Raw genomic sequence first — 17,279 nt, 5'->3', positions numbered from 1 at the left:
TGTTTTAGGTCCCATATTAAAATGGTAATGAGACACAGCTGGAGATCAACTATTCTTTCCCATTAATGTGCTTCCTACATCTTAATTGAATTTCTTAATCTAGCTAAGTATAGCATGAAACCAAATAATTACTAAAATAAAAAAGAAAACAGGATCAAGCCTGAGGAGGTGAGCAGAAGTATTGTATTGCATAAATTTATGCATTTATTTAAATTTTCTCTCTCCTTCCAAGGATCTCAGAGCAATATACCTAGTTCAGACTTCCCCACCTGCACCATCCTTTTAAAGAGGAGTAAGATGTGTGAGTATAGATAGACTGATGATGGTCTTGTACCCCTTCTCTAAGGAATTACTGAAGAAATCAGTAGATGCTCTTTACCTAATTTTCCATCTGCATTTCTACTCTAAGACTGAGGCAGAAAATGGGATGCTTCAAGATTCACAGTTCCCAGAGCTATGGATCAAAAGGCATCTTCTGCAGCTGCTTCATCTTTCCAGCTGTGATGACTCGGTGCCCACAGACACCCTGACTATAGGTGCAGGGCCTGGTGCAGCAGGGCCTGGTGCAGCAGCGCCAAGTGCTGCAGGCTGCAGCTATCAAAAGTAAGACAAGCCCAGTCACCAAGTGCTCTCAGTTCCTTGGGAACAACTAGTAGGAATCCAGCTGGGCTCTTGCATTGGCTTCTTTGCAGCCCCCTTGTGCTCAGCACATGGCATGCAACCTGGTGGTTCAATGGGGCTCGTGCCTAGTAATAAGTCTAGTCAGTGTGGCTGCCCCTTTCACCCCCTCCCCCATTTAAGCTATGCTTCTAAAGTAGGCGAACCCAACTTGCCTTTGGTTCATAACTTTCTGGCTGTCTGCTCCTGGTATGCTAGATGCCTTTGATCTGATTTAGCATAGGCTACTCTCAGGAGTCATTGGTTTTGGCAGTGGATTGGCAATTCAATCCTATGTGTATACTTAGAGTGCTTTCAAACAAGTCTTTGAGCAAATCATTATTCACAGAATGTTACCAGGGTGGTTCAGATGAAGATTTCTTCTCTTTGTAACCCTCCCACATTTTCCACAGTCACTTCTGACTTTTTTCTTATGTGAAAGAACTGCCTAAGAATACAAAGAATAGCTGCACAATGCTTACTAACTGTTCATGTTTAAAGGCTTGGGTCAGAAAGCATCCTAGGCGTTTACTTGGATGTAATTCCCAGTTTGTTCAAGAGGAGCAGATGTAAGGTACCAATTACACAATTAGCAATTACATGATGGGCTTTTACAAAATAAATTGAATGGGTCCCCTTGTCCCTGCAATTTACTTTTAAAAGCCAATCATGCAAGTGCTAATTGTGTGATTGGCATCTCAACTATACCCTGTATTCTCTAGTAAATGTGTTTAAGGTTGCATCTTTAGGATAGAATAATGCTTTATCCCAACCAGGATCCCAAACATGTGTTTGTCAGTTAATGTGAGTGAAGGAAGAACATTTACTGGAAAGGTAGGGCAGGCAAAAGGAGGTACTTAACAACTACAACGACAACTCCTCCTTGTGTGCATTTTGCCTCCACGCCATTTTCTTCAAAGGCCTGGTTTCTCTTTGTTTTGCTGGAGAAGGGCTGAGGAACAGACAGACCCAGATAGAAGGTTCTGGGAAGAATATCTTCAGGTGCAGAAGAGAATCATCTGGCTTAAAAGAGTTAAGCTTTTTTTAAAAATGCAGTTTTATTGTATGTTATGCTTTTTATCTTCTATAGTCTGCCCAGATAATTTTAGTTATGAACATATTGAAATATTTATTTATTATTATTCCAAACATTTGTATCCCGTCCTTCTGCAAAAGTGCTCAGGACAGCTTACATAGTCGTAAGTCATAGATAAAAGCAATCACTAAAGTATCTGCTGAGGCACTGATTTTCTCCTGTAAACATCTGCTCATCCATACCTGAATTACTATTGCAAAGAATGGACAGAGCTGCAAACCATGGTTTCCCCTAGTACAACTGTTCTGTTTTCAGTCCATCACACAGCCCAAAGCCTTCAAGAAAAATTCCTTTAATTTGGCTTGGGAGATGGGCAACTGGAATACCATACAAGAACAATCAGTTTTAGCGGGAAACATTTTGTAGTGCAGCTCAAATTGGGGGACATTTCCAACACCACAATGAATCTAGGCCATACCTATAACCTTGAATAATATATTAACACCTGAGACATTTTTAAATCTGATTAAGAAGCTGTGCTGTCTTTCCACAAAAGAAAGATTTCTCAAAGTATAAAATAATATCACCGCTAGGATAATGGATAATGAAGGTATGAATTTCAGATAACACCCTCAGAATATGCAACTCTGTGGCTGGATCTATTTTGCTGATTGCTATGCCTGAGTCATTTCATTTGGTGCTATTTGATGGATTCATGTTTAAAAATTTCTTCCTGAATAAGTGACCAGCTGTACAGGATCCCATAACAAGCTCACTTGCAAAATTTACTTCATTCAGCCCAGAATACAAACTCCTTTAGAAACATAATTTCTTAAACTGAGAGCTTCATGTCCCACCAAATACTAGGGCAAAGTGGCTTTTCTACTCAAAGCAGACGGCCAGCACTGGGTAATTACAGTATTTTTCACTCTATAAGACGCACCTGACCATAAGACGCACCTAGTTTTTAGAGGAGGGATCCATGGAAAGCTTCCTGATAATCACAGGCACATTCCCCATCACTTCCCCATGGGCTTCATTAAAAGACGGGTTGCCATTTGACAACACACACCTACCTGTGATTAACAGCTCTCACCTGCGCTGGAGGAGGGGGGCGGAGCAGGGCGTGCTGAGTGCGTGCCGGCCAGGTGTGGTGCAGCTGGGCCAGCAGCGTGCCAGCGGTGGTCTTCCGGGCGGCGCAGCGGCAGGTCTTCCCGGGCGGTGGGGTTGAGCAGTCCGTCTCTCCGTGCGGCCGGCGGGTTAAAGGCCGCGGCTCCTCCTCCTCCACACCGCTCCCCCTGAGCGGCACAGCTCTCACCTGCGCCGGGGGGGGGGGGTGGAGCAGGGTGCACCAAGCACGTGCCAGCCAGGTGGTGCCACGTGGTGCAGGCGGGCCGGCAGCGTCCCGGGCGTCGGGCACACACACATTCGCTCTATAAGACGCACAGACATTTCCCCTTTTGTGGGGGGAAAGTGTGTCTTATAGAGCGAAAAATACGGTATCTATCCATCTACCTCTCACCCCTAGAGGTTGTTACCACTTAATATAGATTCAGGCGAATGGAAGTACGCCTATGAGATAAAGTATTCATATTTCCCTTTCAAAGTGTCCAACAAATGCCTTATGTTCCAAGATAAAAGAAGCACCCATTTGCCATGTTTTCCAAAGCACACCATATTTTAACATATGGTAAATGAGAATCTATATTTACTCATGAGGTAGCAATTCCCTGCATTGCATATGTAAACATTTGGGGAGAAGTTTAACCAGAGCTGCTTTCGTTCACGATGCACCACTGTACCATGTTTTTTGTTTTGTTTTGTTTTGTTTTTTTTGCCAAATTCCCCTGCTGCTTAGTGAGCATGAATGGATTGCAATGTCTGCTGTGTTTAGAGTATGATCAAATGTCACACACCAATAGTGCTGCAATTGTGCAAGAGGTCATTTGAAGGGACCCACAAGCAGTGTTGGGTCACATTTTGCCATATATTGCTTTCTAATGATTGAATTGTATAAGAAGTTGGGGCGGGGCTGTAAGATGAGCCCTGCTACCCCAGGAAGAAAGGTTGCTGAACCTCAACAGGTACGTAGTACATACCCCAGAATTCATACAGCATGGAAACCATGAGAAGGAAGATACGATTAAAGCAGCCTGAAGGAATCTGAAGTCTAAGGACATAAATACTGTGGGAAGGACAGTTTTGGGAGTGCATCGTGGGCTGCCCAAAATGGTCAGGCGTTCTAATCATGGGGAAAACCTCTTCTGTGGGTTGATTAGAAGGATGATAATCTGTTAATATTCTGCTAAATTATTAGAATTTGACCAATTCGCCTAATTTCTGCATTTGTATAGATGTGTATTGGCTCCCAGGATGCTAGAGATTGCCAGTTTACCAAATAGCCCTGCGTATTCCGCTATCCTGGAAATCTGAGAAATACACATTTGAATTAACCCCTGGAAACAAGTTTCAAAAAAACCTGACCTCCCACTGGTTTTGTATCTGAGATGGTACCTTTCCTGCCCTTGCTGTGATGATATTTTTTGAAAGCTTGTCACTTGCTGAGAGCTGAAAATGTGCCCAGGAACCCGAGGACCCCGCACAGCTAGGAGCTGTGATTGTATCTATTTGTTTCTGGATAATAACCACTGAGGTAGCACCAATATATGCCTCCATGTGATGAAAGGAAAAGCTGTTGCTGGAGGGAGGGAAGGGAAAGATTCTTATTCCATTTTGATTTCACATGGCCATTTCTGGGGATGGAGAGGGAAAATATTGTTCATATTTCATCAATTTTTGATGGAGAAATTATAAACAGTCTATCAGAATGATAAAATACAAAATGAGAAAGCAAAGAACAACACAATTGAATTATATTACTGAAAAGAGCAATACATTTTCTTAAACTACCATTTTTGAAAAAAGTCATAATGCCTTTTCTGGTGAACCGAGTTATTCATTCCTTGGCTCCATCCTGCTTACAGGACTCCAACATGCTTTGGTCGGGATGAAGCATGTACAGAAGCCATGACTGGTGCAGATTCCAGCAGCTAGGATGCTAATAGGGCTATAGTATTGCGACCACCTTAGCCCTGACTTGAGAGGCCTGCACTGATTGCCCCTTGCTTTCAATCAAAGCTGCCGGTTTTAAGCTCTAAAGCCCTAAACAGCTTAGGACATGACTACCTAAGGGACTGTCTGCCTCATTATGAACTGGTCCAGTTATTATAATCTGGACAGGCCTTCTTGAGGACACCATTGCCCATAGAAGGGCATTGGGGGGTACCCTTGAAAAGGCTTTTCTCCTGGGTCACTTGCACACTTGGGAATTTAATAGATATTGTTGTTTTTAAAAGAACTTTCTTCCCCCAACTCCCCTGCTGCAACCTTCTTCTTCCTCTACTGATTTTAAAAATATATTGTTATAATCTTGTCAATTGTATTTGCTGCCTGTTTTCGACTTGAACAAGTAAAACTGACAAGGCTCTTGTTTGGTCAGGAAAACACTACCCTTCTTCCCCATTTATGGCTCATCTTTTAAAAATTAGATGAGGGACTGAAGGAGGATCAACTCAAAGCAAAGAGGTGGCTGAGGCTCTGCTTTGTCGAATTGTGTGTATAAAGCTGAACTTTCCAAATTGCCTGTAGAATAATCAGGAGAAAAATAAGCAAGGGAAGGATGCGAGACTGGATAGAAATCTGACGCTACTGCAATCATGCAACAAACTGAGAAAAACCTAGGTGAATGTAAGCGTGCATCCATGTTTATAAATAGCATGGAGTGCTTTGCTAGGGTGGCCGGTCTGTCTTCTGTTATGAAGGGCAGAGACATCCTGTTTGAAGGGCTGTCAAGTCTAAGTCTTTAAACAGGAAGAGCCATGAGAACGAACACTTAGCACTAGCACAGGCAACCAGGGACTCTGGTGACATCCTTATTAGCTATAGTGAAATGTATTATTTCTCAGTTTGCTGGTAATAGTTTACACATTCCAATTATATACAAGCTGGTTTTCTCTTTTATCCTGTTTTGAGGTAGTGGAGGATGCATTTTCTCCTCTTTGGATGTATATATGTGGTTGTCCTACTATCTGCTGGTGAAAGCAAGTTTATGGAAAGAATCCTGAATCTATGACCTTGAAAACCATCTGTGTTGCCCTTGCAACAATATGCAAGAGCCACACCTAGAAACATTGCTGATTGTGTCAGAAGGACAGGCTTCGCAAAAAATGTTTGGGTCACGGGAATACAGTGCCCTTGTCACCTTCTCCACTCTAACGTTCATACTCTAACTGAGTGCTACACCCCTTCCTCACTGACCCCTTGACTGCAAGTTTAGGAGGAGGAAAAAGGAAGCTTACAGCTGCCCCAGTGCAACAGGCACAATCTATTTCCCCTCCTTTTTGGGTTGCTTGTGGATGGGCCAATGGTTATCATGCCCCAGAAATTCTCCAGACGCCTGAGGCACAAAATAAATATTGCTCTCCCCACATATAGGCCATAGGAAAACATGTGCTCACACTGATGAGTGCACATGAAGAGTGCAGTGTTGGAATACAGCTACTCTTGTGCAGACCTGGTGCGTTTAGCATTTGCACTGCTTGTTCCTGGGGCAGCATCGGTGAGTAGATGCACCCTGCACTGGGAAACTTCACACACTAAAGAGCTTTTACACTGGACAGCATTACATATATAAGACTTACTTGTGCGATATTTAAATTTTTACTACAGTTCATATAGGAGGCCAGAGAAGCAAATCAAAGCACATGAACTTACTTCTTCAAGGCAGTCTAAGGTTCTTTCAAAATGGTTCTGTAATGAAGCTTCAGGTTTTTGTCTGTAGCTGCCTGGGTTCAGGTGGGGAGCATTCAGCAGCTGCCTCTCTCTGTACACACAGCTCTCCGTTTTCCAACATTTATCCATCTCATCTACATACTTGTCAGCTGTTCGGAGCAAGAGAGCAAAAATAATCCCTTGGCTTGCAATAGGAGCTTGTGACTCTGACTGTATCCTAACTAATGGGCTGTTCTCTCGCACGCTTACAGCTCAGCACTCTGCTGCGTAAGGCAGAGTCAGGTTCAGGGGGAGGGGAAAGATGTGACTGTAGCTGGTCCAGGAAGACACCGAAGGCAGAGCAGACTAACCAAGGGATTTTGAAAGAGAGGCCTTTGAGAGAAAGAAAGTTCATAGAAAGAAAGCTTTTGAAACAGGGCAGCTTCAGCTAGGTCTATCACTTTCAGGAAGCAGAAACAGAGCAGTGAATCAAACCTGTTTGTTTTATTGTGATGTTTTAGGATCAGGACTCAGCAGATGCCGAAATGGAGGATTAACAGAGACTCAGTGAAAGGTACATCCTCTGCTTTGTGTGTCTGTGGAGCAGACAGGACATTATTTTTGGTGGTGGCGGGAGCAGGGAGGTATTCTTTGCTGAGCTCTAGTTTCTAATCTCAATTTCCAGTTTGGTTTTCTCTGTGTGACTGAGACGTTTGTATTTTGTTTTGTTTTGATGCAGAATAAGCGGGCTGCTTAACAGATGCCACCTGGTCCCTGAGATGGAAGTGCCGAGCATCAAAGACTTTCAATGGAAAACTCTGGCGCCTCTGCCCAGCCCAAGAGTCTATTGCTCCCTGGTGGAGGCTGGCGGGCAGATCTTTGCCATCGGGGGCTGTGACGACAATGGTGTCCCCATGGACTGTTTTGAGGTGTATTCCCCTGAAGCCAATCAGTGGAATTCCCTCCCTCCTATGCCAACAGCCAGAGCTGGTGTAGCTGTGGCTACGCTGGGCAAGAGAATAATGGTTATTGGAGGCGTCGGAGCCAATCAGATGCCCTTGAAGATTGTGGAGATGTACAACATAGACGAGGGCAAGTGGAAGAAAAGAAGCTCATTGAGGGAAGCCTCCATGGGGATCTCTGTGACTGTGAAAGGCAAGAGGGATCCTTTTACTGAAGTTGCTGGTGACACCATAACATTGGCTTTTAGGAAAGGGCCACCCTCCCTCATCCCAAATTACTTCTAAGTAATTTGATTGGTACAGCCCGGTCAATTTCTCCTCACTCAGAGACAGGTCTTGTCAGTGGGGAGCTATTGGCCAATTTTGGCTGCTCACCTTTGACGCTTGTACATGAGTTGTTGGAATGAATTTCTTTAAATTGTTCTGGCTGAGGCCAGGTGATTCTCAACAGCCCACCCTAGAACAAGCTGTGAAGTCTGTCTTGTAATTGGAGCATACCATCTGTTTCTCTGATCTCCACATCTCTTGCAAAAAGGAAAAAAAACACCCTAACAGCCAGGAACATTCTGTATTTCTGCCAAATACAGGAATCTGTTTGTTTTTCTCTTTTGCAGAGCTGTTTTTGCAGTTCTTGAAGGGCAAACAAATCCACGCTTTCTAGGGCATGGCACAGTTTCAGTATTTTCAGAGCAGTGCACAAAGAATTTTTTAAAATTAATTTGCAACATTTATATACTACTCCACATTGTATCAGGTTCTGGAGAACTGAAAAGTACAAGCATTCTGAAGCGGTGATTCTGAAATGGAGGACAGGTCTTGGGGGATGTGATAATAGTGGTGTTCCCAGGGGCTGTTTTTGAGAAGTATTGCTTTAAGGGTGGCAATGGAACATGAAAGCTAAAGCCATTGCTGAGCAAGCTGCATGTGCGTGTAGCAGAGAATTGCACTCCCTGAAAGCATAAATCTGCTTCACTTATTATACTGCTTTTGAAATCCTGTGCCATTTCAGTCACAATGTGATGACTGAAAGTTCTTAGGAAGGAGAGGGTCAGAAACTTCACATCACCCATGCCTGCTCTTGGGTACCTAAATTGTTGCTCAAGCAAGGGTGGCTTAGGAGAGAAGCATCCATTGGGATTGTTAAGATTGGAGGTGTACATTGTTCATTGCTGCTCCACATCCTTTGGACAATGCTTGTAGATAAATCCTTGGTAAGATTATAAGTGCAAGTTCCTACCCTAATGCTGGGTCTGGGCTACACCAGGACGTCCTCAACCAAGGGCCATTTGGATGTATCTGTCCACAACCATCATCCCCCCCAGTGGAAATGGCCACGCCAGCCAAAGATGACAAGGATTGTAATCTAGTGCATCTGGAGGAGATCAGGTTGAGGAAGGCTGGGTCAGATTAGCTAAGGAACCAGCTTTATGACTCTGTGGGTATTGTGTTTATTTTAATATGCAAAGCCCTAAGCAGTTTGAAGTTGGCTGGGGTACTTTTGGAACAATCTAAATCTGACACCTTTCATGCATGTATCAATTGTCTGAATGGATTTTAAAGTATGACTGACAGGTGCAGGGGATGACATTTTATCCAGATTAGGATCCTAGTAGTGGGGGAGAGCTTACTTGTGGCCCTCCACTATGATCCCAATCCTGTTCAGGGGAGCATGTCTGTTACTCAAATGAACAGATGAGCTTCCACTGACACTTTTATTTCCCGCAAGGGCTGTCTGTTCCCTCATGGGCTTGTCCTTCCATCAGGATTCCATGCTTATGTGAGATCTGATGGGCAGGTACATGAGTTCAGACCTCGGCAGTGGTGGCACCAAGAATGTGGAATACCTTTCCCGCAAAAATCCTCCAAAGCCCTTTCTCTTTTTGATGTTGAGCATCCATGAGAGACTTTTGACATTCGTCATCATATTAACATGCAACTTTAAAATGGTTTAATTTGCTGCACTTTGTAAAGTTAATGTCTGCCTTTACTATTATTTATTTTAATGGGCATTTTATTGCTCTTTTATTTGTCTAAAGTGCTTTGAGAATTCTTTAAGAGGAAAAAGGAGATTAACAGCCAGTTCTGGCAGTTTCCACCTCCATCAGGAGCAAGTCTTTTGTAAAGCTGGTGGGCCTGAACTGCCCCTTCAAGGCCAGGCCACCCAGAATGCTTTGCCTTAGAGCAGAGCATGCTGCTGGGAAAGTTCACTCTCGCCATCTCAACACCCCAGGGACTGTGGGGCTTTAGCTATATTCAGAGGGAGCGAGAAGGCTAAGAAGGGCCACGGCTTGGGTCATCTGCTGCCCTGTGAATCAGACATTTTGGTGTGGCTTCCCTGTGAGCCATGGCTCCACTACCCACCCCCTGTCCGGCCTGCACACAGATGCATGTCTCAGGATTCGGATCTTTTCCTGCCTGTAGCTTTTCTACCCAGCAACCTTTCCTACCAGGGAACACACAGAGAGACACCAGCTGTTTCTCGGCACCAGTTTTCTCCTTCCCAGGTCGCTTTGATTTTAACAGTGCTAGGACTGTAATACGTAGGCATGGAATGTGTGGTTAACCTCACGTACATCGTGAAGCAGCCTCTTCATGAGCTACTGAGAGAAATCAGAGGCACGTTCCAAGTTGGTGCCATGTTAGCCCTTCTGTTTCTCTCTTGCTCTCCTTTCCAGACTACCGGATCTATGCTGCCGGTGGCATGGGAGCAGACTTGCGCCCTCACAACTACATGCAGCACTACGACATGCTAAAGGACATTTGGGTATCGCTGGCAACTATGCCCACACCCAGGTATGCTGCCACCTCCTTCCTGCGAGGCACCAAGATCTACGTGCTGGGTAAGTGGGTCTCTAGCCTCTTCTGCCTCCTACTTGACGGGACATCGGTCTAATCCTTCCGCTCCTGCTCCTTCCCAAATAAGTTTAGGATGATGCCAGCTATTCCTGCCTCCTGCTCCCATAACTGCTCAAAACATACTGCATTCTCTGGATTTATTTATTATTTATTTATTTATTTATTTATTTATTAAAACATTTTTATGCCGCCCCATTCACCGAAGCCTCGGGGCGGCTTACAACAATTAGTAAATAATTATAATTAAAAATATAAACATTAAAATAAAATACATACAATATAAAATAAAATAAGCCACCCTGGCCAGATAAAATTCAGTAATATTAACATTTAAAATGCTGCTTAAATAAAAAGGTCTTTGCCTGGCGCCGAAAAACAAATAACGAAACAAATTTCCTAGGTATTAAAAATAGACCTGCGGCTGAACCTTCAGATCAGTTTTTCTGCAGAAGTTTGTGGGTTCCTTTTTATTCTAAGGATGAAGAAAATAATATTTTTGTGAATGGAGCCATCCCATATTTTAAAACTAAAGGGCATGCATGGTTGGCACCACAGGTATGTCTTCCTATCCAATGTGTTTTGTTCCCAAAATGCATTGGGCATAAGTTTTTTTTTCCATTTTTAAGATGATGATGATGATGATACTACAACCACATGTTGATGATTACATGAGTGGAACTGGCTAGAGCTGGGGGTCAGACTAGATGGCCTAGGAGACCCCTTCTGACTCAAGTTGTTTCTATGTTTCTGTACTGCTATCATTGCACTCGTAGTGAGTAGAGTGCTCCAGAAGAACTTTCCCCATCCTTATATACCTGTGAAGTAAACCTTTATGATACCTGTTCTGTGAGAAACTGAGGATGAGTGAATGTTTAGGACAGCACTACAGATGCATAAGGTAGTACTTGACTGCAGGTATTTTAAGAAAGGATCCCACAGGCTGCAGCCTGTGCCACATTTGTTTTTCATCCCCACTCTTTAAATACCAGTGTGTGTCTTCACTGACCACCCCAAAAAGGAAGCAGGTATTCAGCAGCAAGGCAGATAAAGTTCTGCACCAAATTGCTGAGCCCTGTGGCTTGCGTTTAGTATAGAAAAGAAGCATGCTTGTGTGTATTTTCCTATTTTGCAAATAGAGAATTAGATCTGAGCCCATTGCACATACCAAGAAGAAGAAAATGAAGAAGGCTGTTGCAATCAGTTGTATAAACTTGCAGAGTAACTTGAACCTGGGAGCAGCCACAGCAGCTGCTCTCTGAGGCTGGGAAAGCAACCTTGGAAAAGGAGAAAAGGGAACATTTCAGGGGAAGAGGCTGGAGTGGCTGGGATACAAGGTATCCTGAAGCTGGTCCAGCTTCCTTTCCCTTGGAGATGCTCTAGCTAGAAGGTGAAAAAACACACCTAGTGAAAATGCAAAATGGGGGGATGGAGGGCTCACTTTTGCTCTGCACTGGATGCCTGCAAGCCTCTGAGCTTGGGGGCTTACAGGCACCCTAAGAGGATTGTGCCCTGATATGCAGTTCCTAGCAGTAACAAAAGAAAGATGCATGGAATCCTTTTTGAAGGGATCATTGTCATCAGACTTATAGACTGGTTGTCTGATAATCTATCACACTTACAGTCAAATACTCACATGCACATACTATACCCCAGGGCCTGTTAGTTCAGGTCTATAATCTCTAGGTATAGTCAAAATAATGAAATAAACTCTTTAATGAGCTGGCTTTTCAGTATAATGCAAACTGAGAATAAGCTATTTCCAGCAAAAAGGAATGTCTGCCTTCTGCAGTCTCACATCACACTGTATTCTCTGAGGTACAGGTTAGAATTATTTTAAACCTCTTCAGAAGTGGCTGGGCTCTACAACAAAGTCAGCACCACTTAGGATCAGGGGAAGGTGTGGAAGTGAACAGATCATTTCCTCTGATGGCTTGTCCATATCCTCTTACCTCTGATAGTCACCCTGAGTGCCATTTCTCTTTGTAGAAAGGTGGGGGGCAATTCACATAAATAAATGCAGTTAAATAATACCTCCCCCCCCCCCACAGACACACACCTTTTTGGTGGCTCTTCCCATAACATTTTGGACTGCTGGTTTTTAATGACAATACCTGTTTCTGCTGATTTTTTTTTAAACTGGTGAGCACTGGTGTTATAGAATTTTAATGCATATGTATTTAATGATTTTTATTGCATCTGTACTGTATCATGTACACTGCTTTGGGAAAGTTTTATTCTTAAATGCAGCCTAGAAATAATTTTAAATAAATGGATAAATAAAAACAGTGCTTCTTCACCTGCTTTTCCTCTCTTCTTGGGAATTATTCCCCTCTTCCTTGGGAAGCCAGCCAAATGATTAAAAAATCTCAAAATTCAGTGTAGACCAAAACTGACTTTTCACAATAATCCTTTCTTCCTCCTAGGTGGAAGGCAATCCAAATATGCTGTGAATGCTTTTGAAGTCTTTGACACCGAGACCAGATCATGGACCAAATTTCCCAACATCCCCAGCAAAAGGGCTTTCTCCAGCTTTGTGTGCACAGAGAACAACATCTTCAGCCTTGGGGGGTTGCGGCAGGGCCGGTTATATCGTCAGCCCAAGTTCATGAAGAATGTGGACATCTTTGACATTGAACAAGGTATATGTTCTTGGGTCTCCCTCTGTTTTCTGTTATGCAAACCATAAGCCAGGATCCCCAACCTTTTTGGGGTTGCGGCACTCTCACAAAATGTGCTCAGCACGGTAACAAAATGTATTATTGAGGGCATTGTGAGCACTGTGATAAAATGGTTGCCATGGCCAGCATGTTCAGCTAGAAAACACTCATTCCCCAGATAATAAACTCGTTATGAGCCAAAATACAGCCAGTGATCCAAAACACAAAACCAACCTCCTGAACCCAAATAAAGATGGCTCTGGAGGGCAGGCTATGCAATTCACTTCACAGCATACCAGTCTTCCAGTTAAAAACAACCATCTGGCTTAATTTCTAATCTGAAGGAATATAATAAAAAGGCAGGCACCAAGAAAGATGTTTGTGGGCAGAGTACTAGTTGCAGGTTTTTGAGGCCCCTTGGACAAGACACCCTCAAGGGCTCCTCTCCTTCAGTGTGTCTACCTTTTCATCATCATTGTCATGAGGTGTAATTGTTCTTCACTTGCTTTCTTGTCTCAGGCAAAACATCTGAGCCAAAGCATTTTTTCTGTGTACATGGTAACCAAACACATAGAGCAGGACTCCCACCATCCCTGTGTGAACTCCCTCTAAATGCAGTCATGCAGGTAGGGGTAGAACAGTGTTTGCCAGATGGATTCAAGTTCTAGGGTTGGCTTCTCATCACTTAGGCCTGGTGGTAGATTTGAGGGGGCCCTGGGAAAAGTGCCCTTTGGAGGCAGTGAGCTTCCTTCAGTGCCATCCAACAGCAGACTGTTCCCAGCGCTTACCAGCTGTAGGGGTATGATCTGTTCCATACTAGATGAACAGACTGGAGTGCCAGGCCCATGTGGCTGGACTGGCCACACCACAATAACAATTCCTCCAGAATGCAATGCATAGTTTGTGCTCAGTGTCTGAAGGCTAAGCATAGGATGCTCCTGTATCAAACACACACCAAGCCTTCTCTTATTCCTCTGATCTTAGGCTGTTTAGAGGCTTATGGTTTCCCTTGAGGAATTAAAAAACCCCAAACTCTTGTAGAAAACATTGGGATTGCTGAACAGGCATTCTGGTTAATTTCAGGGGGTTGGACAAAGATCGAGCGCTCATCCTTTCTGAAGAAACGGCGGGCAGATTTTGTATCTGGATACTTGAAAGGAAGGATCATTGTCGCAGGAGGACTTGGTAAGGATAATTTCTGTCTATTGCCTTAGTGTGGAGCCATTGAGTAGATTGGGAGAATATTTCCATTAACAGTGGCTATTGCCACTGTGCTCTGGGACAAGAGTGACAAAAGGGCCGGACCAGAAAGTTTGTCTTGGTTCCTGTGCACTGACTTCTCTTCCTCAGGTCTCCTCAGCTCTGGTCCATCCCTATTCAACAGCCTTTTTCTGCAGCCGGTATAGAAGTGAACCAGGCTGGCGAAATGAAGCACTTGCCCCAGCTTGAGCAGTGTATAATCTGTGGCAGATGTGTGGAACCTCTGGCTTGCATGCCAAAGCCTGTTTAGGGGCCCCAGATGCCCAATGGTGTCTCCCTTCCCCACATCACCAAGTGGTTTCAAGCATCCAGCCACCTATTTGGGGGTTTCTCAGCTTTTGCACAATTTTTCTTTCATATTTTAATAGGAGAAAAACTTCTTGAATTAGCTGCTAGCAGTAAGAGCTTTAAGCTATTGAACGTTTTACATGAGCCATTTATTGTGCCCTTGCAATACCTTATTCATTACTGATGGTTGATTACAGATTTTTTAGACAATGTTGTGATCCTCCAATTTTGCTTCTGTTCTTTTGGATCACACCCCCTCCTCCACCGCCTCATACACCTTTTTTTCAGAATGTAGAAAATAAGGCATTATTTTAGAACAAGGGAAATGGCCTTCTTTTCCCTTGGAGCTCTTCAGCGTCATCCAGGGTCTGTTACATGCTGGCTGTAAGGAAATTATCCATTCATCTGAGTCCCATCTGAGGCCCTTATCTGGGCGCTTCTTCCAAGGAAATCTAGGAAAGCAGCAATGAATCAGAGGGCCTTCTTGACAGTGGCATCCCACCTGTGGATTGGTCTCCCCAACAAGGCCCACTTGGTGGCAACACTGTTATCTTTTCAGTGACAGTTTAAAACCTCCTTTTGTCAGGCATTTGATGTGATGAGGCATTAATCAGGTCTTGAATTCCTCCTGCTGATTGTTCAAAAGTATTTTATGTATGTGTCTCTCTTTGCGTTGCATGTATACAGTTTTTATGTTGTATTTTTAAATGTTTTAATATTTGTAAACCACACAGAGAGTTTCAGCTATTAGGCAGTATAGAAACATAAAAAATTAAATATATACTAAAGGTGGCCAAGAGTGATAATGTCCTTTTTGTTTTGAAATGGATTTAAATTGTAGTGTAGACATGCAGAATAAACTGTTTGAATGACCACTTGATAAGGTTAAGGCTTTCATCCTCTCTCTCTCTCTTTCTGATTCTTTCTCATATCAGGAAACCAACCAACTGTTCTGGAATCAGCTGAGGCCTTCCATCCTGGAAAAAATAAATGGGAGAGCCTACCACCTATGCCCACCCCACGATGTGCCTGTTCCAACATTGTGGTAAAGAATTGTCTTCTGGCAGTGGGTGGAGTGAATCAGGGCTTGAGTGATGTGGTGGAAGCACTATGTGTCTCTGACTCCTAGTTCACCTGTCGCCAGATGCTCCAGACACAAAAGATCCTACACCCAACACCTGAGAAACTGGCCACTCTGCAGTGTTTGGCCAGCACTACAGTAGGAAGAGTTGGTGCCTTCCCTACACTATCTCTCCTGCTCTGCTCCTTTTCTGTTATTCCCTTCACTGTGTACTTAGGAGAAGGTAGCCTCTTGCCTTTTGTAGCTACATGGTTTTGTGGCTCTGCTATCTTGCAGAAGCTCTTCCTTGTGACAAGGTCACCTTTGCAAGTGCTGTTGAGTTCCACCACCTGGCACAGCATCACCTCACCCTGTCAACCCTGAATGGCAGAGGAACATGCCAGAGTTACCACTAAGCAAAGTTTTCCAAAGGAGGTGAGATGTTTTCAACCAAGCATCAGGAAGAGCATCATCTCTGAACTGTGAGGCAGTTTTGTCTTCCTCTGAAATATGATGTTCTAGATAGATAAGAAGAGTCTCTGCTAAGTTCTTCCAAGTGTTCATCATGGACTGAGAATGGACTCATACATGAGAATAGACTCATACAGAGCTATAGCTTGCATGCTCCAGTGTTCTTTCAAGCCCTGCCATGAAGCCTTAGTTTCTTCTGGGGGAATCCTATAATGGTGCATAGTTTCAAAGGTTCTTAGCTGTGACATTAGTTTTTTCGGCATGCTAGGCTCAAAGCATCTTGACTGAATTTCCTAACCATGAAGCTAGATGAATGGTGAACATTCTTATCTCTGAGAGAGCACCGAATTTGAAGCCTTGACTGACAGTCTGTGCAGTTAGAGATATGTGTTGCTTCTGCAAGATGGCTGAAGACTAAAAGACTGTAGCTAGAAATCAATTTATGCAGGAGAATGCCTTTGCTCCATGAACCAAGATTTCTGATTCTGCAGTGCACATGCACATGCACACTCACACATGTTCCAAGTTATTACCCAGTGTATTGCACACAAGGGAACATTTGCACAACCCAGATCAAGCTTGATACAGCCAGTGAATGTGTAGCAGGAATGTTATGGGTTCAACTCATAATATTTTTGTATAGCCCATGGCAACAAGAAAGCTTGAGTACAGTTTTCCCTGCTGTTTTTATTGTATTTCATTTACTGTTTCCATCTTTACTTCGGCCTGAAGCTTGACATTGTCTGTGTCATTCAAGTGATGTATGATAGATCAGTTGCACTCCTGGTTAGTAATTAGCAAGTAGCCCAATTAAAATATGTTTGTATAAGGCAACGTGAGCACTTGTTCTGGGGAAGCATGGCCGAGATGGCTGTGCATCCAAAAGAGGCTTAAGATGCTGTGCACGTACTTTTAGCTCTCTGCTTAATGGGTGAGTGCCTGTAGCCTACACTGGTAAGCTGCATGCACTAGCAGCTATTTTGGGTTTGCCTTCTCCTCTCCTGCCTCCTGTTGGGGTACAGTCCCTGCAGCCAATATCAGCCAGTTCCCTGAGATGGGACATGGTGCATCTTTGCTGTTGGTCATGTCATTTCCCAATTTCCAATTAAAGCCGCAGTTTCCAAGTATGAAGGAGCAAAGAGCATATGAGGCGACTTGCTCAGCTGCATCTTTGCCCGTACTGATGATGTTATGTCCTCCTGTTGCTCAGGGATGTGGGGTGGGGACATGTGTCCCTCCAGATGTTGATGGACTGCAACTCC

The 17,279-nt window shown here is 43.7% G+C and overlaps 1 protein-coding gene across 2 annotated transcripts; it reads left to right on the top strand.

Annotated features, from left to right (window-relative positions):
- Positions 1 to 3,548: 3,548 nt before the first annotated feature.
- KLHDC8A (kelch domain containing 8A) lies at positions 3,549 to 16,848 on the top strand. 2 transcript variants are annotated; one of them, XM_044445896.1, is made up of 7 exons: positions 3,549 to 6,311; positions 6,985 to 7,037; positions 7,203 to 7,618; positions 10,101 to 10,265; positions 12,705 to 12,920; positions 14,022 to 14,123; positions 15,422 to 16,848. In XM_044445896.1, exons 3-7 carry the CDS (start codon positions 7,243 to 7,245, stop codon positions 15,613 to 15,615), a joined length of 1,053 nt encoding a protein of 350 aa, XP_044301831.1. In that variant the 5' UTR covers positions 3,549 to 6,311; positions 6,985 to 7,037; positions 7,203 to 7,242; the 3' UTR covers positions 15,616 to 16,848. The 2 variants fall into 2 exon arrangements, with proteins under 2 accessions (XP_044301831.1, XP_044301822.1); XM_044445887.1 differs by lacking the exon at positions 3,549 to 6,311 and having other exon boundaries at positions 6,766 to 7,037.
- The last annotated feature ends 431 nt before the right edge of the window (positions 16,849 to 17,279 follow it).

Source organism: Varanus komodoensis, unplaced genomic scaffold (genome assembly GCF_004798865.1).
Source record: "Varanus komodoensis strain SLA01 unplaced genomic scaffold, ASM479886v1 scaffold1, whole genome shotgun sequence".
Taxonomy (NCBI): domain Eukaryota; kingdom Metazoa; phylum Chordata; class Lepidosauria; order Squamata; family Varanidae; genus Varanus; species Varanus komodoensis.
The sequence above is the reverse complement of the archived record's forward strand: the minus strand, read 5'-3'. Positions and strand labels throughout refer to the sequence as shown.

Excerpts from the sequence above, each read along its gene's own strand:
- KLHDC8A (XM_044445896.1), top strand. The coding sequence starts at position 7,243 with ATGGAAGTGCCGAGCATCAAAGACTTTCAATGGAAAACTCTGGCGCCT. Across the intron at positions 12,921-14,021 it reads CATCTTTGACATTGAACAAG|GGGGTTGGACAAAGATCGAG; the intron begins GTATATGTTCTT and ends GGTTAATTTCAG. Across the intron at positions 14,124-15,421 it reads CATTGTCGCAGGAGGACTTG|GAAACCAACCAACTGTTCTG; the intron begins GTAAGGATAATT and ends TTCTCATATCAG.